Below are 25317 nucleotides of genomic sequence, written 5' to 3' on the forward strand. Positions count from 1 at the left end.
CTTCCCGAAGTACACACAATACTGTTAAAGGGAGGATGTTTGAACTGGCATGGATTGCTGCCATCACCAACACTGTACTTATCAAAATCCTTAAGAGTTTTCTTTTTCTATTTTACTTTATGTCTGGAATTTTTCCCATTTGGATTATAAATGGAAATTATTTTGTTTTAAAATCCCTTGGATGGGCCATGTGAGGTAGCCTAGTGGATAAAGTGATCACCTTGCATGCACCGGGATCCCATATGGGTGCTGGTTCATGTCCCAGCTGCCCACTTTCCATCCAGCTCCCTGCTTGTAGTCTGGGAAAGCAATTGAGGACAGTCCAAAGCCTTGGGACCCTACACCCGCATGGGGGACTCGGAAGAAGCCCCTCCTTGCTTTGGTCAGCTCAGCTCTGGCCATTGCGGCCACTTAGGGAGTGATCCACTGGATGGAAGATCTTTCTCTCTGTCTCTCCTTCTCTCTATAAATCTGACTTTCTAATCAAAATAAATAAAGCAAACAAGCAGAAGTCTCCTGGAATAGTTTCCTGACTGTCATTATGTTACCAGTTGGTGCATTTTATATTCACTTGCTTAATTTTCTTTACCATTTTAAGGATTATTTTCAGATTTAGTTTTGATAGTTATATAAAAATTATTTCAGTGGTTTTAAGGTTGAATGAACAAAATTGATAAAAAGAAACTTCTATTTCTGTTCCTTCCAACTGATTGTCTTCCTCTATTTATAAATAATGATTTATATTTTCAGCTTAATGCTTTATCCCTCCATTGTAAATACAAAACCTGTTACATATTCATTTTAGTTTCTTAGATAAAACAGTTGTATACTTTTAGTCATCTTTTTTTTTTTCTATATAATTTGCATCTGAGCCTGGTGTGGTAGCCTAACAGCTAACATCCTTGCCTTGCACACACTGGGAATCCATGTGGGCGCCGGTTTTAGTCCTGGCCGCCCTGCATCCCATCCAGCTTCCTGCCTGTGGCCTGGGAAAGCAGTCCAGGACAGCCCAAAGCCTTGGGACCCTGCACCCATGTGGGAGACCTGGAAGAGGCTCTGGGCTCCTGGCATTGGATCAGCTCAGGTCTGACCATTGCGGCCACTTGTGTAGTGAATCTGCAGATGGAAGATCTTCCTCTCAGTCTGTCCTCCTCTCTGTATATCTGACTTTATAATAAATAAAATAAAATAAAATAAATCTATATATAAAAAAGAAAGTACTGCTTTGAGTCTAAAAACTGAGACAAATTGCTAGGTTCTAGAATTGTGGCTTCTGTTTGTAATTTGAAAAGTGAAGCATGAACACTTCTTGTTTCAGATCAACAGCAAAAAGAAAGAATCAGCATGGGAAATGACAAAGAGCTTGTATGATGCGTGGTCAGGATGGCTAGTAGTAACACTAACGGGATTGGCATCAGGTAAAAATAATGTAAAAGCAATCTGTTTTTAATTAAAGTAACTGTAAGTCATTCTCCCTCTTTCACACAATTCTTTTTGTTTCAAGTACTGTTGAATCTTTTTTAAAATCACTATTTTTATTATTGGATTTTAAAACATTTGTTTTTCTCCATTAAAAAATCTTAAGTGTAAGACTATGATGTGGGAGGTTTCCAAATCTCTTTTTTTAACAACTTGATTGATTGTTAAGGGCCTTAACTTCCAAACTGAAATAATTGATTTGAGCTTCACTGTTCTAAAAAAATCACATGGGCGTTATGTAAACTTCATGGCGATCTTGTGGTAGAAGTACCATCATAACCATCCTATAGATACAGAGACTGAAGCAGGATTTAAGTAACTGACAAGGAAATAAATAGCTCAGCTGAGGTCATGTACTTAGTGTATGGCTGTGGCAGAACTTGAACCCAAGTGGTCTGGCTCATGAGCCTGCTCCCTTAATCATCATGTTATGTAGAGTGGCCACGATGTCACTATTTTTGAGACTCTAGGAAACAGCAGTTGAAGATCTGAAAGTGAATATTAAGGATTGTTTCAGTGACTTTCACCTTCCATCGTGGAAGACTGTGCAGAAGAACATGAAATGTTAAATTTTTATGGAAGGAAATAGTAATTGGCATACCTAAGAATGTTATAGCTTTTGTGTGTATGAACCATGAATCTTTCATGTGATCAGGACCCAGATTTGATCAGAAGTTTGTATGTATCTTTTGAATTCTACCAGTAAAATAATCTCAGTCTTTTTGGTTTGTTGCTTAAGAAAAAACTGCTTATCTGTCGCAGTAATTCTTGAATGCTGTGATTGACTATTTCTAATAGACATTAAATTTTATTCTGTTAACTGGATTTTGGATTAAAATTTGCTAGATTTGTGAATCTCCTTCCAAGTAACATTTCATAGATGCTTCAGTGTCTTTTAAATACCTTTTTAAAATAGCAAGTTGTTTGATTTGGCTGATATTTATTCCAAAGAATAACTGTTTACAGTGAAGGAGTATACAGTAAATAGAAAACCTACTTGCTGTTTTAAAAAGTAATGTAAAGATTTTAAATTAAAATAGAAATTTTTCAATTTATGTAACAATTCGTAATGACCCTTTGTTTACTTATAGGGAATTCTTTGCTTGCTTTTTGCTTCTTACATAGATCATTGATAGCACAAAACTGGATTTTTTGTTGTTATTATTTTACCACCTCTATCATGTTTTTACAGGGGCCTTGGCTGGATTAATAGATATTGCTGCTGATTGGATGACTGACTTGAAGGAGGGCATTTGCCTTAGTGCATTATGGTACAACCATGAACAGTGTTGTTGGGGGTCTAATGAAACAACATTTGAAGAGAGAGATAAATGTCCACAGTGGAAAACCTGGGCGGAATTAATCATAGGCCAAGCAGAGGTAAGACTTGCTTTGTCTTTAGACAGACTAATAATTGATAATAGCAGAGTCTCCAAATCATTTAATTATAGAACCCACATATTATACTGAATGTAACCTGTATTAAATGAAAAATGCAAACAAAAAACCCAGAATAGAATGGAAAATATGAAGATACGTTACAACAGGAAAGAAATAGTACAGGTAGAATATCCCTAATTTGAAAACTGTGAAATCTGATATGCTCCCCAATTTAAATCTTTTTGAGTGCTGATGTGACTCCCCAAGTGGGAAGTTGCACACTCTGTGTGAAGAGTTGAAGTCAAAATGAATATACACTTAAAATATTGTGTAAGTGACATTCAGGCCATATTTAGGAAGTATATATAGAACAAGTGAATTTCATAAGGGAATGTATTTCTGTGAAAATATCTGATATACATGTAAATATTACAAAATAAGAAAAATATCTAAAACATTTCCATTCTTACTCATTTTAAAGAGGCGAACTCAGTGCATTATTTCAGAAAACATTTTTAAAAAGGTTTATTACTTTTTATTGGAAGGGCAGATCCGATTTACAGAGAGACAGAAAGACCTTCATTTGCTAGTTCACTCCCCAAATGACTGAAATGGCTGGAGCTGAGCCAATCCAAAGGCAGGAACCAGGACATTCTTTCTGGTCTCACACATGGTTACAGGGCCCCAGGGCTTTGGGCGCTCTGTTGCTTCCTTACACATTTAGCAGGGAGCTGCATGGGAAGTAGAGTAGCTGGAATGCAAACTGGTACCCATATGGGATCCTGGCACTTGTAAGGAAAGGGTTTAGTTGTTGAGAAATCACTTTGGACCCTCAAGTTTTTTTTTTTTAATTAACCACATAGTTATATACAAGTTCATTGGCTTTATTGCAAATATCTGTGTAAAGTTAACATAAAGTTCCATTTTTAAAACTTTATATCCCGGGCCTAGCGTGATAGCATAGTGGCTAAAGTCCTCTCCTTGAACGCACCAGGATCCCATGTGGATGTTAGTTATAATCTTGGCAGCACTGCTTCCCATCCTGTTCCCTGCCTGTGGTCTGGGAAAGCAGTCAAGGATGGCCCAAAGCCTTGGGTTCCTGTTTCTGCATGGGAGACCCGGAAGAAGTTCCTGGCTCCTGGTTTCAGATTGGCTCAGTTTCAGCTGTTGCGGCTGCTTGGGGAGTGAACCATCAGATGGAAGAGTTTCCTCTCTGTCTCTCCTCCTCTGTGTATATCTGCCTTTCCAATAAAAATAAAATTAAAAAAAAAGCTTTATATCTCTAAAATCACGAAATATGCATTATGAGTAAGTCAGTTAAAATAGCGCTTTGTAAAAAACGTTGAGGGCTGGTGTTGTGTAGTTACATCCTATGTGAGTGCTGGTTCATGTCCTGCCTGTTGTATTTCTGATCCAGCTCTTTGCTAATGTCCCCTGGGAAGCAATGAAAGGTGACACAAGACTTTAGACCATCTGTATTGCCTCTATGCATGTGGGAGACCTGGAAGAAGCTCCTGACTTTGCCTTGGCGCAGCCCTGGCTGTTGCAGCCATTTAGGAAATGAACCAGTGGAAGATAGAAGATCTCTGTCTCTCCCTCATTTTAAGATTTTTTCCCTTTTTTTATTTGAACTTAATCCTGTCTGAAGATTCTTTGTCACATCAAATGTGTCTCTACCCTAAGCTGCCATCTTGCCTCCAACTCTTTATTTATTTGAAAGATGGAAAGAGACCAGATAGAGAGAGACCACCTTCAGATTCATGCAAGAGTTGGGGCTGAGCCAGGAAAAGCCAGAAAGCAGGAACTCCATCCAGGTTCCTGCTCTGCAGGAGCCCAAACACTTGAGCCATCATTGGTACCTCCTGGGGATAACAAGAAGTCACAAACAGAAGGGGAGCCAAGACTTGAACCAGGCACTCTAATGTGGGATGTAGGTGTCCCAAACAGATTCTTAAGTCTTGTGCAAAATTCTTATCCCTAAAATAAGCCTTCTCAATGGATATATCTGTTCATTATTATTTTTTTAAAGGTTAATTTATTTCTGTTTGAAAGACAGAGTTACATAGAGAAAAGGAAATACAGAGAGTTCTTGCATTTTCTAGTTTACTGCCCAAATGGCCACAGTGTCCAGAGCTGGGCCATTCCTAAAAACAGGAGCCAGGAGCTTCTTCCAGGTCTGTAACTTCTAACAGGTCTTCTTGTCATGGCTTCCCGGGCCATTTATCAGAGAATTGGATCTGAAGTAGAGCAGGCGGGACATGAACTAGCACCACAGACAGAGGATTAGTGTGCTACACCATGGCACTGGCCCCCTAAATAGATATATCTTAAAGAAATTAAGATATTTTGCATTGTGCTATACTATACTTAATAATTATATTACTTTTGTGATGGTATATAATAAAAATATGTTAGAATTCAGAATATAATACATATTGTTACATAACCATATGTGTATTTAAACTTTTGTAATCTATGCTTTAAAACAAGAATATATTTACTGGTGAGATGTGTAGTGTGCTATTTGTCATCTTGCCTATCTGAACTGAATTTAATTTTTTGGTATTCAAGAGAATTGTAGTAGAATGAAATTTGAGTGCCAGTGCAATTTTTTTTCTCCAACTGTCTCAAGAAAATGGTTTGTAGATAAGCAGAGGTGTACGTATTTTTTCTTCTGTGAATAAAACAGGACCCTTGGGTCTGACACTAATGGGTAGTGGTCTAAGTGTATCCAGGAAGGGTGTCAGTTTGAGTGCTGGCTGCTCTACCTCTAATCTGGCTCTCTGTTGATGTGCCTGGAGAAGTAGCAGAAGGTAGCCCATGTGTGTGGCACCTCTGCTCTTAGGTAGAAAACCTGGAAGAAGCTCCTTGGTCCTGGCCTTGGCCTGACCCAGCCCTGAATTTGCAGCAATTTGGGGAGTGAACCTAATGAAAGACTTCTCTCTGTAACTCTGCTTTTCAAATAAATCAAGTAAATCTTTTAAAAAGAGAGATGAGAAGGAAGGAAAGAAGAAAAGAAACAAATCATATACATAGTTTACCTGGCAAGTGCTTGCATTAGAGTGCTTACTCTGTAAGTTCAATTAAAACTATTGAATTATTTGCTTTTTTAGGGTCCTGGTTCTTACATCATGAACTATATAATGTACATCTTCTGGGCCTTGAGTTTTGCCTTTCTTGCAGTTTCCCTGGTAAAAGTATTTGCTCCATATGCCTGTGGCTCTGGAATTCCAGAGGTAAGTCATTTCAGTGTCATTGAGCAATAATTGTTACAGCACTGTGCTTTTGGCCTTTGAGAAAGAAAAAGTTTTGGAAAGATGGTTGGTTTGTAATATGCAAAAGAAAAATTTCAGAACTATAAGCTGGTTGGTTGCTGATGTCATTAAATTTTTTTCTCCCTAATTATTTCATCGCTATTATAGAGGTTGCTTTGTTTTTCCTCTCACCAGTCATTTAGCACATGATTAAACAGATTCTTAGAAAAGGGTCTGGAAAAGTATCCTATGACCCTAGTTCTTTGATGGATTATTTGAAGTTTTCAAATTAGAAGCCTGATTTTAATATATTTTTTATCTTTTTCCTAAGTATCTTCTGATTAGATAAGGCAATGATTCTTGAATTTATATTTTGAGAAAACATTTGATCTCATTAGATTAATACTGGCAAGTTTTGAGTTATACTTTTCATCAAAAACAACAGGGGATTTTACTCAGGATTGAACTATTATGTGAATTACTTTCTTTGTTTTTCTGTTCTTGAACAAATTACTAGTTCTTTGTCTAGTATTAAATTATATTCATTTTAAAGGCTATATTAGCATCTTTAATAAAGATCAGTATTATGCGTACTTATTCATTGTCTTTCTTGATTCGTAGAAAATGATCTACATAAAGCGTTATGTTTTTATTTTTGACATAATATAGGAAATGTATATAATTATGGTATGCTTATTTTTATAACACAAGTATTCATATTTGCCTCTTCCTGATGTATAATTATAACCCTTTTAATTATAGCCTGTATTCATTTTAACATGGCTTGATATTTAGATTTTGTTCATTAGAATTAAAACATGATACAGATTTATTATACGTAGCATACTAGTTTTTAAAAAATTGTGAATTTTCCCATTGTTTGCCAAAATTTACAAGGCAGTTTTATGAGAATGCAAATACGTATATATAAACGTATTTGTTATATATATAAAATCTGTGCATATGGATTAATTAGAATATCCTTTTTCTTAATGAAAATTAAACTGTCTTAATATTTATTTTGTAGATTAAAACCATTTTGAGTGGATTCATCATCAGAGGTTACTTGGGAAAATGGACTTTGATGATTAAAACCATCACTTTAGTATTGGCTGTGGCATCAGGTTTGAGTTTAGGAAAAGAAGGTCCCCTGGTCCATGTTGCCTGTTGCTGCGGAAATATTTTTTCCTACCTCTTCCCAAAGTATAGCACAAATGAAGCTAAAAAAAGGGAGGTAAGTGTGTCTTTGTTTTGTTCATTGACAAAAAGAAGAAAAATAGCTGTTATATAGACTTTATATTGGTGAAGCATTTCTGGGACAAGTATTGTGATGTAGTAGTTAAGCCACTGCCTGAGATGCCCATGTCCCAAATTCTTGTAGCTTTTCTTTACTGTGGAAGAATTTTATTTCTTTTTCAAAGATGAAAGAAAGCTTTGCTGGGTATGTTATCCTAGGCCAGCCTTGATTTGCTTTACTGATTCCTTAAATTTTTTGAACTCTTGAATGAGCTTCTCATTTTTGACCAGAATCTTCAAAATGAGTCTTATGGATTCTGTGTCCCCCATTTTCTCAATGTCTTCCTCAGTTAACTCTGAGGTTGGGATAGGGTTTTGCTCCTTTGCCGGGGAGTGCTCAGTAATATTCATTGTGCCTTTGTCTCTTCTTTTGCTCTTGATCATTGTACTTCTGGTTAGCAGAATCTTCTTCTTGGGGCAGGTTTCTAAGCTGTGTCATCCACAGATCTACAATGCGATTTTACTTATTGCAGTTGGCACACAACTTTTTGCTTGCAGCCACTGGTGCCACAACCTCCAGCAAGTTCCAGGTCTAGGTTCTTATGTCAGATATCCACCGTGGTCTCCACAGCCCCAGCTCTTGGCTTACCACTCTCCACCTTGTGATACCGTGCTGAGGCTGCACTGTTGTCTCTGCAACCTTTCTCCCTCTTCTGGTTGGAGTGGGTTCCAGGATTAGAGAGACACCAGGTGTCCTATCTAGTTAGGTTGTTGGTGGCGCTGATCTTGTTGGAACCTGTTGGACGTTAGGTCTGGGTGCCGGTCAAAAAATCCTATTTTGACTGGTACAATGTCACAGTCGGTATTATTTTCCTACGGGACCTCAGCAAGTTCTCATGAGCTCAGCACGTGCGCAGTTCTCTGTTGTCCCCTGCCGTCCCAAAGCTTTTGCCACAGTGCACAAAATAGAGCCTGACGTGCTCTCACAACAGTTCTTGATCTGCTGGCTGTCAGATCCGAGGGCTATCCAGACATGCCCCAGATGGAACCCGTAGAATACCACGTTGTTGCAGTTCACTGAGTCAGAAATGAGCTCACTCCCTGCTCAGAGCATGCTCAGTCCTTTCCCTTTTCTCCTTACACAAAATGGTGCCCAATTCAGCTCCAAGGGGCTGAGTGGGCTATGAAATTCACTCTGTTCTCGCACTGCAAATCAAAGGGACCAGCAGGATGGACAGTGTTTTGTCTGGGTTCACCTCCCAAGCTCCCAGTGAAAGTTCCTTCCCACCTGGTTGCTGGTGGAGTTCCGGCTGCTGGTCGAGTTCAGATCGCCGTGCTGGAGTATCATTCACTGCAACACCACACTGCTGTGCCCGCTGCTTTCCTGTGTCTGTCAGTCTGCAGGTACCCCTCTGCTGTTGTTCTGTCCTTTCCTATTTCCTGAAATATGTCCTCTCTGCTTCATCCTGATTAAATGTTTCTCTGTCTGATTAAACGTGTCCTTACCCTATTCCTCCATCTTGATTCCCTCAGTTTCCTGAATCTTTTATTATTTTTTTAATTTAAAGATTTATATCTTTTTATTGGAAAGTTAGATTTACAGAGAAGAGGAGAGACAGAAACATCTTCCATCCTCTGGTTCACTCCTGAAGTGGCTGTAATGGCCGAACTGAGTCGATCTGAAGGCAGGAGCCAGGAGCCTCCTGCATGTCTCCCATGTGGGTGCAAGGTCCCAAGGCTCTGGGCCATTCTCAACTGTTTTCCCAGGCCACAAGCAGGGAGCTGGATGGGAAGTGGTGCTGCCAAGATATGAACCGGTGCCTGTGTGGGATCCTAGCACATGCAAGGCGAGGATTTAGCCAGTAGGATTCTGTGCCCAGCCCAGTTTTCTAAATCTTTAAAAATATATATAAATAAATAAAAATTGCTTCTCCTTTCATGGCACAGAGATCTTTGGGTTCTTAAGCTGTGATGTTGTATTTATCTCAGGGAGACAACTCAAAGGTGTGTGATCCAGCACAGAACCTTTCAGACTGCTGGTTTTCTTTTGCATTGCAGCCGAAAAGTGGATGTTTTATAAAAATAATTTTCAGTTGAAATAATTCTGCTATTCCTTAAAATTACCATAAATGTATCGTCCTTACATTGATGGTAGATATTTCAGAAGTGGAGCACTTCAGAGCATCATAACACTACCTCTAAATAATTGGTTCCAGTACTTTGCTATGTAACAAAAATAGCCGTCCTTATTGAATACTCACTGTGTATCTAGTACTATGAAAGGTACTTTTGACTTGCATATTGGAATTTAATACCAAGACAATTCTAGTACTGTGGCATTGTTATTCATAGATTAGGAAGCCAGGGTTTAAAATGTTGGACAAGCTTGCCAAAAGGTCTCAAGTGGCTAGTGGCAGCACATGGATTCGAATTAATTTTTTGTTACCCCAGTTTCTGTTCTTTACCATTACCATACTGCTGCAACTGTTGTTGTTGATTAAAACTGTTGCATTTACTTTCCCAATTCAGTTCTCCTACTTAATGTTGAAATATTTGTGAATAATTTTTAATGTAGTCATATAAGTTAAATGTAATTTGTTAGAAAATGCTACACTACTTAAACGAATACACCTACAATTTAGTGTATCTGTATATTCATTAATTAATGTTATGACATTATTAATCATTGTAGTAAACAAATGGCAAGATTTTACTTGTTGAAATCATGTAGGCCCCATATTTTGATGTGCTTGTGTGCCTACTTTGATGTGCTTTAAAAGTGATTCTTAGTTATTTGAAGCAAATTCAAACGTGTGATTTATAGATACATGCTGTTGGCTTGATTATAAAATTCTGTTAAAGTATAAATTTAGAACATTCAATAAATGTTTTGTATGGGATCCTACTGGTGGAGAAAAGTGGAAGTGAAATGTGCTTCCTTTTCTGTTTCAAATAGAACCCTTGTCTGTACTAAGTTGCACTTAAAACAAATTCCAGTTAATTTTTGATTTCCAGACCTGATGAGGTGTTTACTGAATGCCAGGTGCTGCTCTAAGCACGGTTTATGCATTTATCTCACTGTTATGGGCTTGGTAATATCGCATTTCCATTTTAGAGAAGGAGAAGCCAGGGTACATAGCGTGAAGTTGAATAACTAGCAAGTGGCAGCGCCAGGATTTGTAACAGCAGTTTGACTACGGAGTTCCTGTTCTTAGTCATTCACAGCTTAATTTTTACTATTTCTGATTTCTTTTTCATAAATATTAAAATGTGCCATTTGAGAAAGTGCTTTAGATAGCCTCAGATGTTTGTCTGGTTTAAAGTACTGGGAGTATTAAAGACTCAAGAAAGTCATTGTAAACAGTGCCCATTGAAGTTATATTTGTGCTTGATGCTGTAATGCTGGGATGCAGGCAGAGACTAAGGGAAAGACTGTGCAGTTGGAATCCAGAAGAGTGTGTGGATATTTCTTTTTCTTTCAGTTGATGAAACTGTACCTTGAGGAGCTGTGTTCTATATTTCCAGAATGAGACTCTGTGTATTGACAATAGCATGTTTTCAGAGGGTTAGGATAATAAAAATACAAGGAAATGGAATAGGTTTTAATTCTCTGGAAATCCTGCTAGGATTTAGAATAATTATTAATGTTCAAATAGTGTGCTCTAAAATCTGAAGAAACAATATCCTTTAAGTAAACAAAACTCTTCCCCAAATCCCAGTTAATACTCTGTTCTCTTGTCCACATGACATAACATCTTAAAAGTTGTCTGTATTCGCTTGCCTTGGTTTCTTTCTGTTCTGTTCAAATTAGTATGTCTGGCACTAATATTTTGACCAAATCTTGAAAGTAAGGAAGACCCTTTGAATTAAAGCAGAAAAATAAAAAACGTTGTTAGAGGGAACGAATACTTGCTCTTTGGGGAGGAAGGAGACATGTAAATTAAATCTAGAAGAGACATTTAAAAATTCAAGTAGATGAAGGATGTTTATTTGCTATTTCTGACTTATGAGAAAGCATGAAATAAGCCACATCCTTTTTCTAGGTGCTATCAGCTGCCTCTGCTGCAGGTGTTTCTGTAGCGTTTGGTGCACCAATTGGAGGAGTTCTTTTTAGTCTGGAGGAGGTAGGTCAAAAGTACAGCAGCTATATATCATTACTACTAATATATTTTGGCACATGTCAATTTTATAGCTCATTTAATAGGTTCAGATTTTGTTGTTATTTCAAATTTTATATGAAAGTTTCCACTCATTTTTATATTAAGAATTACTCTGTGGATTCTTGTACCCAGCAGAAAAAATTTTGAATCTGTTATTGTGTAAATTTTTGCAGTAGTTAAAAATTTAGTTTTATACTGTTTGCATTTAAAACTAAGATCTGAGAGAATTTTATCATCTATGTGTAGTGACCTATGAATAATTTGCTTTTTATTTGTAAGACTGAATTCTGAATTATCCCAATGTTATTTTGAGTGATAATTTCTGATATGGTTATTGTTTAAGGAAATCATTGTAGTTGCTTCAGTAGATTAGTTTGGTTTTAAGTTTTCATTGGTGTGAAGACTTTTAAAAATATGTATACAAAAACATGACAAATAGTTTAAAATTTACTGTTATGTTCCAATTTCTTGTATTCTTTTCTTCTTTAATATAGAAGTAGATACATTCTTTGCAGTAAGCAGGAGTTGGTGATATTACGTTTATTTTTAATTTCCCTGTTAGAAATGGATGTGACACTCATTTTCAAAATGCTAGATATTGTAAAGAATTATTAGACACTAACTTCATTTGATATTATAAATTGGTAATAATGTAATAGGTAAATATATTAAAATATTTTTGCTTGCATAAAATCCACTAACTGTAAATTTTACCTGCATCAAAATTTACCTGCATGATAATTTTGGTCAAATTGTATTAGAAAAACCTTTTAAACACTTTTTTCTTTTCCTTTTCTTTAGGTTAGCTATTATTTTCCTCTCAAAACTTTATGGAGATCATTTTTTGCTGCTTTAGTGGCTGCATTTGTTTTGAGATCGATCAATCCATTTGGTAACAGTCGTCTGGTCCTTTTTTATGTGGAGTATCACACACCATGGTACCTTTTTGAACTGTTTCCTTTTATTCTCCTAGGGGTATTTGGAGGGCTTTGGGGAGCCTTTTTCATTAGGGCAAATATTGCCTGGTGTCGTCGACGTAAATCCACCAAATTTGGAAAGTATCCTGTTCTTGAAGTCATTATTGTTGCAGCCATTACAGCTGTGATCGCCTTCCCTAATCCATATACTAGGCTCAACACCAGTGAACTGATTAAAGAGCTTTTTACAGACTGTGGTCCCCTGGAATCGTCTTCTCTTTGTGACTACAGAAATGACATGAATGCCAGTAAAATTGTTGATGATATTCCTGATCGTCCAGCGGGCGTTGGAGTATATTCAGCTATATGGCAGTTGTGCTTAGCACTCATATTTAAAATCATAATGACAGTATTCACTTTTGGTATTAAGGTAAGAGCTAATGTGAGATGTTTAAGTAATTTTGATACGTTCAAAGCTTACATGTAAAATGAGAGATGAATTTTTTACCTGAAGGTTGTTGTTTCCATGTAGGCTGAAAAGATTGTTATCTTGGAGTTTAATTTTATGTAAGAAAAATCATTCCTTAGGCTATACTAATGAAGATGCTGTGTAATGAATTACTGCAAAATGTAGCAGCTTAAGATAACTAATTTGTTCTTGATAATGGGTGAATGATTTGGTGTTCTTGCTGGTAATCTCGTCATCAGACATGGTTAAGGCTCATCACTTCATTCCTGCGTCTTCCTTCCTCCTGGACTGAGAAGGTTCTTACAACTGAGGCTGAACATTTGGTCCCATAGATTCTCATGTTCTCTTTCTTTGTCTCTTTGGGTTTCCCAGCTTAATGTGCTCAGGATACTTGTATTTCTTACATAGTAATACAGGGTCTTAAAAACAGGTGTCCCAGCGTGCTGTTTCTACCCTAGGTAAAGGAGTTCTATCGTGTAACTTCCCTTTCAATTCTTTACTGAGATACTCAATTGTGTTTACTGAGATATTCAGAATGGCCCAGCCAGGTTCAGAAGAATGAAGCATGAACAGTTGTGTAATCATGTATTAGTTCCCTGTTGTCTCTACAATAAACTACCACTACCATAGGGCTTAAAAACTACACAAATGGAGGGGGTCACGTGATGGCTCTGTTGGCTAATCCTCAGCCTACAAGTGCCAACATCCCCAATTTGTGTCCTTTCTGCTCCGCTTCCCATTCAACTCCCTGCTTATAGCGTGGGAAATCAATGGAGCATGGCCCTTGTCCTTGAGACCCTGTGTACATGCGTGGAGGACCTGGAGGAAACTCCTGCTGCCTTGCTTTGAACTGACTCAGCTCCAGCCACTGTGACCATTTGGGGAGTGAGCCAGCTGGTGAAAGATCTTTCTGTTTTTCTTTCTGTAAATCTAGCTTTCCGATTAAAAAACAATCTCATAAAAATACACACACACAAATAACTTACCTTAATAGTTCTGGATATCAGAGGTCTGAAAAGGGTAGGTCAAGATGTTAATGAGTGGTATTTTTTCCCATCTTTAGCATTTTCTGAAGACCCTACATTCCCTGCTTCATGACCACCTCCTTCTAAATTCAGAACCGGGTCAGGTCTTTCTCTTGTCACTTCACGCTTGTAAAATCCCTCTTCCACATATAAAAACTTTTGTGATTATTTGATTGCCATGTAAATAATATAGAATAATCTTTTGTTTTAAGGTCAACTGATTAGCAACCTTAAATCTCTTTCAAATTTAATTTTTCCTTGCCATATTACACAACAGGTTACAAGTTCTAGAAAGTAGGATATGTCTGCCTCTGGAGAACCTGTCATACCGCTTCAGGATGTTAGCTTGTTAAAGTTTGAAGGCTTACTGCAGACTTACATTACTAGACCTGTGAAACCCAAGCTTCTCCCGTCAAGAAGTGAAGCCAGCTGGGCCTTATCCCCTGGAACTCGGCTTCCCTTGAACTTATGAAAGAAGGAATAACATTCATTGATTATATATTAGTAAATATAATTTACTTTTGTGATTATCAATGATGTATAAGAGGAAGTATATGTCAGTTTCTTTTTAAAATTATGCTTATAGTACATGTATATGCTGGTGGTGTGTGTTTTTATAGATATGTTATGAGGAATAACAGCTTTATTTCAGTGAAATTGGAGTGATGTTAGTTTTTGAAGATTTGTTTGTTGTTTAGTTCGCTAAGTATTATGAGTTAAATAATAGAAAAACCTTGAAGTTTTATCTTTTTTTTTCTTTAATAAATAAAGCTAAAGGAGATATTAAAGATCCTTTTATATGAAGTTGTTTTTCTGTAAACCCCAGCATTTTCATCATCAGATGAACTGCAGGAAACTGGAAGTAGTTGATAGGCATTTGTTCAGTTTCATGGCTTAAAGGTCATAGCTAGCAGGAGAGTATAGCACATTCGTCGATCCTCCGCATTCTGGGCTCGACTTATTTGCATATCTAGAATAGTGTAGAGTTGTTAGTCTTGCAGAACTTGCTTAATGTGTTCCGTTACCCTTGTTACATTTAATTAAGTATTATTATTTTTAATTTATATATTATATAAATGTCACCATCATTTATTTATATGTAAGAAGAGCATACTAAAATGTAGTAAAGTACAGTAATTTGAATTGATATGCTTTTATTAAAATTGCTTTATACTGTCCTTTCTATTTGTCTTGATTCATTATGGACTAATGGAAATTTTGTTACAGACTGACCTTAGGGAATCCATAAGCAAAAGATAAATAATCCTTAAATTATTTTCTCTTTGTTCTACAATCTGTAGTTGTTACTTTATAACTGAATTTATGGAATTGCTAGGGTGTAGTATGAAGTTTTGCTAGTTCTATTTGTATTAGAAATTTTATATTAACAAAATGTGAAAAAGCTTAAAAAATGTTGGACAAATCTGTGTATTTGTAAGCTTCAGCTATGTGAGCAGAATCTCCTTGTTGTTCCAGGTTCCGTCAGGCCTGTTCATCCCCAGCATGGCCATCGGTGCAATTGCTGGGAGGATTGTGGGGATTGCAGTGGAGCAGCTTGCCTACTATCACCACGACTGGTTTATATTTAAGGAATGGTGTGAAGTCGGGGCTGATTGCATTACACCTGGCCTGTATGCCATGGTTGGGGCTGCCGCATGCTTAGGTAATGAAATTGTGTGTGGTCATGTATGGATGTTGGCCCATCTGTACTCATGAGCAGTTGATGATAGGGCTGATGGGAGAAGAAGGGAAACAAAATGGTAGTTGTACCATGTGCAAGTTTTAATGTTCTGTCTCAGAACATTTGTTAATCCAAAAATTTGGTAATAGTTAATATATCAGCATGTCACATGCTACCTTCTGACAGAAACCATCTTAGAACATATCTGAATGCTGTCTAAAGAGATTGTTGATTTTGTTTTTTGCCAACCATCATGACTGAACCTATAACAAGTTTAACATGGTTCTTATTAAGAGTAGCATTATAACAGTTCAGAATTGTTTACCTTGGGCTCTAAAGTAATTTGTTGTTAATCTTTAGTAAATATATATATCTATATAAATATGTCTATACATATATAATATATATTTACTAAACATATAGTATATATACATACATTTTATATAAACATATATATATATTAAGCTCTGTCTATTTATTAACACCATCTAAGGTGTGTTAATTTGAAAAACAGAAAGTAGTTACTCATTTTGATGGCAAGAAAAGCAAAATGACTGCATTGAATATTTACAAATATACTTACTGTCCTCTCTGGTATGGAAATTAGTAACTTCTTTATGTAAAATTTCAACTAAACTTTGGTTGTAATACGTAATAGTTGGAGTCTTGACTTTATTTTTTCAATGAATTATATAATTATCTTGAAAAGTGTAGTCTAAAATGATAGTACAGAATCTTTTCTTTTTAAAACCAAAGTAGCAGGTAATTATGAAGCATCTACTTTCTTGTTAGCGCTGAGCTAGACACAGTGAATGATACAAAAAGAAATATAAGCATGGGCCCAACTTCAACTATAGTCAGTTTGGGAACAGTGAGAAAACGATGGCAGTATACAGAGGTGATGCATGGTGTTAAAATGGTGAAAATACTGTAGTGATCCAGAGGAACAAGGAGGTGAAATTGTTCAGGAAAGATAGAGTGTGAGCTTAATTTTGAAAAGTTTAGTAGAATTTGTTGATGATTATAATGTGAAATAAAAGGAATTTGAATAGAAATAAATCTAGTGTTCTTAGAATTTGAAGACACTACATTTAAGTAGAAGAGAATATTTGTTATACTTTTTCTGAAATGAATTTGAATTGGTGAGAAGAAGCAGATTGTGACCAGACACCTAATTTATATTAGGATGGATTTATATTTAGACTCATTGATAACTTTGGGAATGTTTCTTTACTTCATTCATGTTTAGTTTTCTCATTTTTACATTGGAAGTAACAGTTTTTTAAAATCTCCTATGATTGTTTTAAGGAATACATAACATAAAAATTATGTATAGCTGTTAAAGTACTGTCTGATAGTAAAATAAGTGCTTAGTTAAAATGCCTTTGTATGCTGACTAGAACATGCTAGGAATAGAATAGTTACATAATATATAATAGGTCCTTTATCCTTCTGTATTTAGGTAAAAAACAAAAAGAGTTTAAGCTTAATACAGTATGAGCTTTCAAGTCCTGGTGGGCTTTTGAGCAAAGGAGCAACATGGTAAAGGTAGTGCTTAGGAAAGCTTAACTTGGGAACATACTTATAAGTGGATTGAAGGTAATGGGACTTGACGTGAAGGAGGTAAGATTAAAAGGTGTTAAAATTAAAGAACAAAGTCTTGAGGTCTTGGACTGGGCCCTCACCAGGGAGAATACTGAGAAAAGGAAATGTAGACAAATGATCATCGTTCAGTATTTCTGAGGGTTTTGTTTGAGGACCCTGCAAATATCAAAATCCAAGGAAGCTGAAATCCAACAGTGGAGGGGTGGTTGCAGATAACCCACACACATCTTCCTGTGTGGTTTAAGTCATCTGGATTATTTATGACAGCTAATACAATATAAATACTAAATACAATAATTATCAAGGAGACAATGGCAAATAGTATATACATATTTACTACAAGTTGGATTTTCACTCTAGTATTTCCTGTCCAGGGCTGGTTGAATCTGTGAATACAGATCCTGCAGATACAGAACACGGGTAGTATTTAGTAGAAGAAATCAGATGAGACTAGATGATGATGTGGACATTGGAATAGAGGAGTGAACCAAGAATGACTATTTAGGTTGCTAGTAAAATGAGGTACCCTATTTTGGACTCAGGAAAGCTGGAATGAGTATCTCTGAGGTAAACTAGGAATTTGGTTTTAAGTGCATGGTATACTTTCTGTGACAGTGGGTCATGAAATCCTCTAAAATTGAAACAGACACAACAATTATATATAATATCCATTATGTAAGACATCGGACAAAAGCAAAATAAATAGAAAGATGTGGGCAAGGAAGCATTGCCATAGAGATCCTGTACAGGAGTGATGATTTGGTAAATATGATTTCTATGAGACCAGGGATTATTTCTTACATTGTTTATATAAATCACAAGGTATGGAAATATTTTGCTTGTAAAGACTAGGAGGAATTAATCAAATTCATGATCTACCTGCATGTGATTTTAGTTTTTAAGTTTATATCATACAAGTTATCCATCAGATTCCTTAGGAATTAATAATAAGCTCTGTTGTTGGGTACAGTTATGTTTTTTGCCACAACAGTAAATGAGAATAGCAACATGTCTAACTTGTTAGCTGAGATTTTTTTTCAGTTGAGATAAATGAGTTTCAGAATGTTATTTTAATAATTTCAGTGTTACAAATCAAAGTCAGTAATTCTCTACATTTTACTATTGTGCAAAGGGAGGAGGAATAGTGTTTTGATGTTAACACCTTTTACTAGGTTCTGTTTGCAATTTTAACTTGAGCCTTGTGGTGCGAAGCTTCTGTAACATATAATACTGACGATCCTGTCCTCCTTTGACTAGTGGGTGCTTATTTTTTTTCAGGTGGTGTGACAAGGATGACTGTGTCCCTAGTAGTTATTGTTTTTGAACTTACTGGGGGCTTGGAATATATTGTTCCACTCATGGCTGCAGTCATGACAAGTAAATGGGTTGGAGATGCCTTTGGTAGGGAAGGTATTTATGAAGCTCACATCCGATTAAATGGATACCCTTTCCTGGATGCAAAGGAAGAATTCACTCATACTACCCTTGCTGCTGATGTCATGAGACCTCGACGGAATGACCCACCCTTGGCAGTTCTGACACAGGACAATATGACCGTGGATGACATAGAAAACATGATCAATGAAACCAGCTACAATGGCTTTCCTGTGATAATGTCAAAGGAGTCTCAGAGATTAGTGGGATTTGCTCTCAGAAGAGATCTGACGATTGCAATTGGTAAGTTTAAAAAAAAAAATTGTTGAGAACGTGTGTGTGTGTGATTTATGATAGTTCCGTGGAAGAAAAGAAACTATTAACATTTAAAAGATTGAATTTGTGGGGCAAGGGATGTTATTTTATGTCCCTGAATGTCTCATATTCTCTAGGAAAGGAATTTATGCTGCTTTGCATTGTTTTACTGGCAAATGTAGTTTTCTTCTTTGTACTTAAATTAGATAGAGGCATAGACATTTTGTGCATCCAGGTAAGGCTGTGTTACTGCTTGCAACACCTGTATCACATATTGGAATGTGGGGCCTAATTCCCAGGTCCACTCCTGATTTGAGGCTAGGAAGCAGGAGGTGATGGCTGAGTTGCTTGGGTCTTTATCGCTTGTTTGGTGATCTGGATTGAGTTCTTAACTATTGGCCTTAGCTCAGTCCTAGCTGGCAGGCATTAGGAAGTGAGCCAGCACATGGGAGATCTCATGGTCTTTCTGCTTTTCAAGTAATGTAATTATTTAAAGATTAATTAAAAGAAACAGTCTTGTGATTTAGAAGAGAATACTGGTAAGGCTTTATTCTTCTTTTAAGGTTTATTTACTTACTTGAAAGGGAGAGTTAGATTTTCCACCCATCAGTTCACTTCCCAAATGGTCTCAGCGTGTGGAGCTGGGCTGGTCCTAAGCCAAGAGCCTGGGGCTTCTGGGTCTCCTGGGTCTCCTACATGGGTGTAGAGGCTCAAGCCTTTGTACAATCTTTGACTTTTTTCCAGATGTGTTAGCACGGAGCTGTATCAAAAGTAGGGAGGCCAGGGCTTGAACAAGTGTCTGTGTGGAATGCTGACACTTCAGATAGCAAGTTTACTTGCTATGCAACAGCAGAGGTCCCCTCATTCATTTTTGATATGATCTGACTCTCCGTCTCCTGCCACTGATATTGATATAGCCATCAAGTAATTGCTTTGTTACTTCCCACTGTCTGGTACAGGACAGTGAGGGGGAAATGTCAAACATTTGACCTGTCCCTAAAAGGCATTTCTGTGGGCCTCGCATCTCTCTTCCTTACCTCTGTGGTCATTGCTAACGGATCATAAGATAAATCTTGTGCCACTTAGAGAGAGAAGACTCCACAGTTACAGATGGAATATTTCTGAAATCAAACTGGAAACTCAATTTGTATGTGATAATCAAGGTTAAAGCAGAGAAGAGAATAGGAGAAAATAAGATGCTACAGAGAAAATCCTCTTCAGTTTAGAAAGAGGATATAGCTATAGCTATAGTTTCACAAAATAAGATCTTTGAAGTCTGCTAAATCATGTAAGTTACCCATGCCATGTTTAGGTATTTGTTTGAAAGGAAGAACAGAAAGAGGGAGAGACAGGTCTTCCACACACTGATTCACTCCCACATAGCACTGAAACAATCAAGTCTGGGCCAAGTTGAAACTAGGAACTGTGTTGTGGTCTCCTATAGTGGTGGCAAGAGACAAGTTTTTGAGCCATCAGCTGCTGCTTTCGAAAGGGTTTTAGCAAGAAGCTGGATCAGAAGCCAAGCAGCTAGGACTCTTAACTGGCTCTGCTATGAAGAATGCCAACTGTGCAGGTAGCAGCTTAATTTGCTGTGCCACAAATCTGCCTCCTCCACCCCCCCCCCCCCGCCCCGGGCCGCAATTCTCTTTGTATACCAGAGCAGAATTTTATAGAATATCAAATCTAAGCAAGAGATTTTAGGTTGCTTAAGGTCATTAAAGCAGAAGTGATGGGATTTTTTCAAGATTTATTTTTATTGGCAAGTCAGATTTACAGAGAGGAGAGACAGAAAGATCTTCTTATTCACATTTACCTCGGGCAGTGGTGGTTGCTGTGGCCCGAACTGAGCCCATCTCAAGCCAGGAGCTTCTTCCAGATCTTTCACAGGGGTTCAGGGTCATAATGCTTTGGGCCATCCTCTACTGCATTTTCAGGCCACAAGCAGAGAGCTGAACCAGTGCCCATATGGGATCCTGACAATGTTAAGGCCAAGGGCCAGTGATAGGACTTTAAAAAAATGATTTATTTATGTATTTGAAAGGCACAGTTATGGAGAGACAGATGTTCCATCTGCTGGTTCGTTCCCTAAATGGCTGCAACAGCCAGAGCTGGCCCTGTCCAAGGCCAGGAGCAAGAAGCCAGGAGCTTCTTTCAGGTCTCCCCTGTGGATTTAGGGCTCCAAGCACTTGGTGCATCCTAGGCTGCTTACCCAGGCATAGTATCAGCAAGCTGGACTATAAGTAGAGCAGCCATAACTGAAACTGGCTGGCTGGGCCTGTGTGGGATGCCCGTGTCCCAGGACTGTTTTACTCAATGTCTGAATCCCATCAGGCTAAACCTCTGCTTGTGCCTCCTGCATCCCATATGGGCACTGGCTTAAGTTCCAACTGCCTCACTTCTGATCCAGCTTCCTGCTGTGGCGGGGGAAAGCTGCAGAGGATGGCTCAAGTCCTTGTGCCCCTGCACCTCAGTAGGATCCAGCTCTGGCCATTGTAGTTACTTGGAGAGAGAGGAGTGGACTCTCCTTAAATCTCCACTCCCCTCAAAAAAAGCCCCACCCAAATCTTTAAGTAAATTTAGAAAACATCCTTAATCCCAAGGAAAGAAAATTTGTACCAGTGTATAATAATAGCAAAACTATTTATATAAAGATTTTTTTATATTGGTGGATTCCAGTTCAAACACAGGAAATTGGTAAATAGCTGTTCACTTATTACCTTTCTTTTTTAAGGAGAAGATAGGCAAAATTAGAAGGACTAGAAGTTATAGTAAGTATTTATTTGGTGTCTCCAAACAAGTAAGTTATCCACAAAAAGAGCAAAACCTAGTAATCTGAATTTTTGATCTTTTGTTTTTCTCTTTCAGAAAGTGCTAGAAAAAAACAAGAAGGCATTGTAGGTAGCTCTCGAGTGTGCTTTGCACAGCACACCCCATCTCTTCCAGCTGAAAGTCCTCGGCCCCTCAAACTTCGAAGTATTCTTGACATGAGCCCTTTCACAGTGACAGACCACACCCCAATGGAGATTGTGGTGGATATCTTCCGAAAGCTGGGTCTGAGGCAGTGCCTTGTAACTCACAATGGGTAAGTCTGGTAATGAAGAAATTGGTTCACTCAGCAGAATAATTCTCTTAGTGCAATCTTCATGTGGTTATTAGGGAAGAATGTGTGAACTCCCTCATAAGTAAGTCTGGCATTTAGCGTGGTCATAAATAAAGGATCAGTGAAATTTCACACTTAGCAAAGGAAAAGAAAGATGCCAATTGTCTGCCCTTTGCTGAAGCGTGAAGTGCCACTGTCAGGAATGCTGTACTTCAGCGTGGAAAAGGGGGCTAAAACATGAACAGCAGCCTGCTGCGCAGAGTGTTCCTGCTATTAGAGAAGAGTCAGCCTACCTGGGGTAGAGCACTGCAGAACCTTCTTTGTTTTTGCAAGTATTTTATTTCTGGTTTAAAATGTTCCAATATACTGTTAACCTTCCAGTTATTTTTCTGTTCGCATTTTATCCAGTATTTAGTGTACCATATGGACAAGAAAAGGCTTCTTCAAAAACATCATAGAAAATTCATATTAAGAGAAAAATTCACACATGGAGTTCAAATTTTTATACCAAAATTTATCTCTTAAATAATTTCCATGAATTTTTGAAAGTCCTTCAAATAATTTAACATTCTGTAAGTTAATTAAAAACTTCCTTTAATAGAATGCATTATTTTGTTTCTACCTTCATCATCCTCAAGTATTCACATAAACTGACAATGACAAAACACTGGTATTTTGAACTTAAGCACTGGTAATCAGTTTTCCTGTCTTTTGCCCATAAACTGCAGTGACAGGTATCATAGGGATTGTAGAGACTTAATGCTCAGATGCCTGGACCAACATACTTGAACTTTGTCTCCACTGTTCACCCCTTCTCCTGGACTTACATACTGTTTCCCTACACACTGTTTTTTAGAACTCTGTTCTCATTATTACTTTTCCTTAGGAGAAACACAGGGTATTCTTGGACTTTTAGTAAACTCCCTGAGCAACATAAAGCTGGGTAAAAAGGCTTAAAGGGTCACAGCAGGTGTTTTTTTGTTTTTCTTAACCTCATTACATGGGTGATGAGACATGACCCATGTCTAGGGTAAGGCAGAGAAAAGGAACTGGGAGGAAGTTAATGTGTTTATTGGACACCTTCATGTTTCTCATTTACCTTTGCAGAACTTTAGCAAAGTAAGCGGTAATATCCCTGCCTCCCTACCTGTGATGTAATAATTGAAATCCAAAGAGATTTAGTCATTTGACAAAAGTCATACAGTCAGCAAATTAGGATTAAAGTGTCTTTCTACTTTAGAATCCAGTCTCTTGGAGTTGGCTCAGCAGCCAAGATACTCTTGGGTGACCCACACATCCCATTTTAACAGTACATGGGTTTGAGTTCTGTGTCTACTCATGATCCCAGCTTCCTGCTGATGTGTACCCTGAAAAGCAGTAGGTGATGGTACAAGTACTGAAGTCCTTATCACTTACATGAAAGATCTGAGTTTTGCCTCGTAGCTGCAGCATGGCCCAGTGCCTGAATGTTACGGGCATTTCAAGGGTGAATCCGTAGATGAGAACTCTTACTTGCTTTCTTCCTTTTCATATCTATCTCTCTGTTTGCCTGTTTCTCCTTTTCTTTATGTATTTGCCTATTAAATAAATACAGTAAATATTTTTAAGATTTATTAATTTGTATTGGAAAGGCAGATTTACCAAGAAAAGGAGACAGAGAAAGATTTCCATCTGCTGGTTCACTCCCAAGTGGTCATTTTGGCTGGAGCTGAGCTGATTCAAACCCAGAAGCCTCCTCTGGGTCTTCCATACGGCACCAGCAACGTCCCAAGGCTTTAGGCTGTCCTTGACTGCTTTCCCAAGGCACAAGCAGGCAGCTGCATGGGAAGTCGAGCAGCCAGGAACACAAACCAGTGCTCATATGGGGTCTTGGCACATGCAAGGTGAGGTTTTAACCACTTGGGTTTCGTGCCAGGCCCCAGTTCATTTTTAAAATCCATCCTTTTGCTATTCTTTTTGAACTCTGATGAACTTTTTATGATTTTAAAAATTAATAAGATATTTTAAAAATTTATTATTTTTATTGGAAAGGTGAATTTACAGAGAGGAGATGCAGAGATAAAGATCTTCTGTCTGCTGGTTCATTCTCCAAGTGGCCACAATGGCCAGAACTGAGACGAAGCTAGGAGTCGAGCTTCTTCTGGGTCTCCCATGTAGATGCAGGATCCCAAGGCTCTGAGCCATCCTCTACTAATTTCCCAGGCCAGAACCAGGGAGTTGGATGGCAAGTGGAGCAGCCGGGACATGAACCAGCGCCCATATGGGATAGAGGCGTATCCAAGGCAGAGATTAGCCAATGAGATATTGTACAAGGCCCATAAAATATTTTCTTTAACCAATATATTAGAATATATTGTGTTAGGAATATAAATGTTACAGAAACATTTGTATTTCTGTAATTAAAAAACAGAACTATATGCATGCTTTAGGCTTTTTTTTTTTTAATATGGTAACCATTAACTTCAGGAATATGAATTCAGATATTCATGTGATAACTCTCTTAATTAATAGGGAGTTTGGGATTATTAAATATCATAGATAGTGACTGCAGGAGGGGATATATATTAGAAAATATTGCTGTCCCTATTTTAATATTTCATTTAAAAATGTTATCAAGGCATATTGTTTTAAGAAATTTAGCAATTATTATTTAAATGGAATGACTTCATAGAGCCTTGCTGATCTTTAGGCTCTTAATTATAAAGTAGCTCAGTTGGAACCTGTGCTTGGTTGTTATAAGGTATTATTTGCTTCTAGTCTTTCTCTGTGTCTGGTATACATCCTCCTGTTTATTGAGACAGAACTATAGGTAGACTTGTTGATTCATTCTTGTCTACAAAGGATGAGGCTGGGCAGGTGACCTCAGCCAGTAGCTGGGAAATCACTTCTCCCTCCGTGTGCTGTTGGCAGTCAGCAAGCTAGATGCAAGAGCCAGGGTCCAGATTCTCTTCTGGACGCTCTAAGAGGGGCTGTTGAGTATCTTACAGCTGGACTAAACACTTGTGCCCAGTTTGTCTTGTTATGCACTAACAAATGTAAATGTTATTCTCTGTGAAAATATTATGATATGTGATAAAAAAGCTGAATTAACTTTCTTATTTCACCTTTTGGCTTAATTCCTGAGTTTTGGGTAAAATCAGTCCCCCATTTGTGAATCACGTTTTGCATTTTCTTTCTACCCACTGAAACTAAAACAAAAGTTTTAAAAACTAAAAAATAGATGAAGCTCTGAACCTCATCTATTCCTAAATCACCTTTTTCTCTTTTCTTTCCTTTTCCTTTTGAGAAGAATGATGTGTACTTCTCCCTTTCAGAGCTATTG

The 25317-nt window shown here is 37.6% G+C and overlaps 1 protein-coding gene across 9 annotated transcripts in view; it reads left to right on the plus strand.

The window, feature by feature from the left end:
- Positions 1 to 25317, plus strand: part of CLCN3 (chloride voltage-gated channel 3) — a 75037-nt gene that overhangs the window by 43615 nt on the left and 6105 nt on the right. For 7 of the 9 annotated variants that reach the window (XR_005882241.1, XM_040966235.1, XM_040966236.1 and 4 more), the window contains 9 exons: positions 1319 to 1418; positions 2672 to 2859; positions 5973 to 6095; positions 7141 to 7347; positions 11393 to 11473; positions 12311 to 12856; positions 15397 to 15583; positions 18485 to 18883; positions 21761 to 21977. Coding sequence is in view for 8 of the 9 variants with exons in the window: in XM_040966235.1 (XP_040822169.1) it covers positions 1319 to 1418; positions 2672 to 2859; positions 5973 to 6095; positions 7141 to 7347; positions 11393 to 11473; positions 12311 to 12856; positions 15397 to 15583; positions 18485 to 18883; positions 21761 to 21977 (2048 nt within the window). In the remaining variant the exon portion in view is untranslated. The remainder of the gene's footprint in view (positions 1 to 1318; positions 1419 to 2671; positions 2860 to 5972; positions 6096 to 7140; positions 7348 to 11392; positions 11474 to 12310; positions 12857 to 15396; positions 15584 to 18484; positions 18884 to 21760; positions 21978 to 25317) is intronic. The other 2 variants (XM_040966240.1, XM_040966242.1) reach the window with 2 other exon arrangements.

The sequence above is a fragment of the Ochotona curzoniae genome, unplaced genomic scaffold (assembly GCF_017591425.1).
Source record: "Ochotona curzoniae isolate NIBS_2020 unplaced genomic scaffold, NIBS_Ocur_1.0 scaffold_4505, whole genome shotgun sequence".
NCBI classification, from domain to species: Eukaryota; Metazoa; Chordata; class Mammalia; order Lagomorpha; family Ochotonidae; genus Ochotona; species Ochotona curzoniae.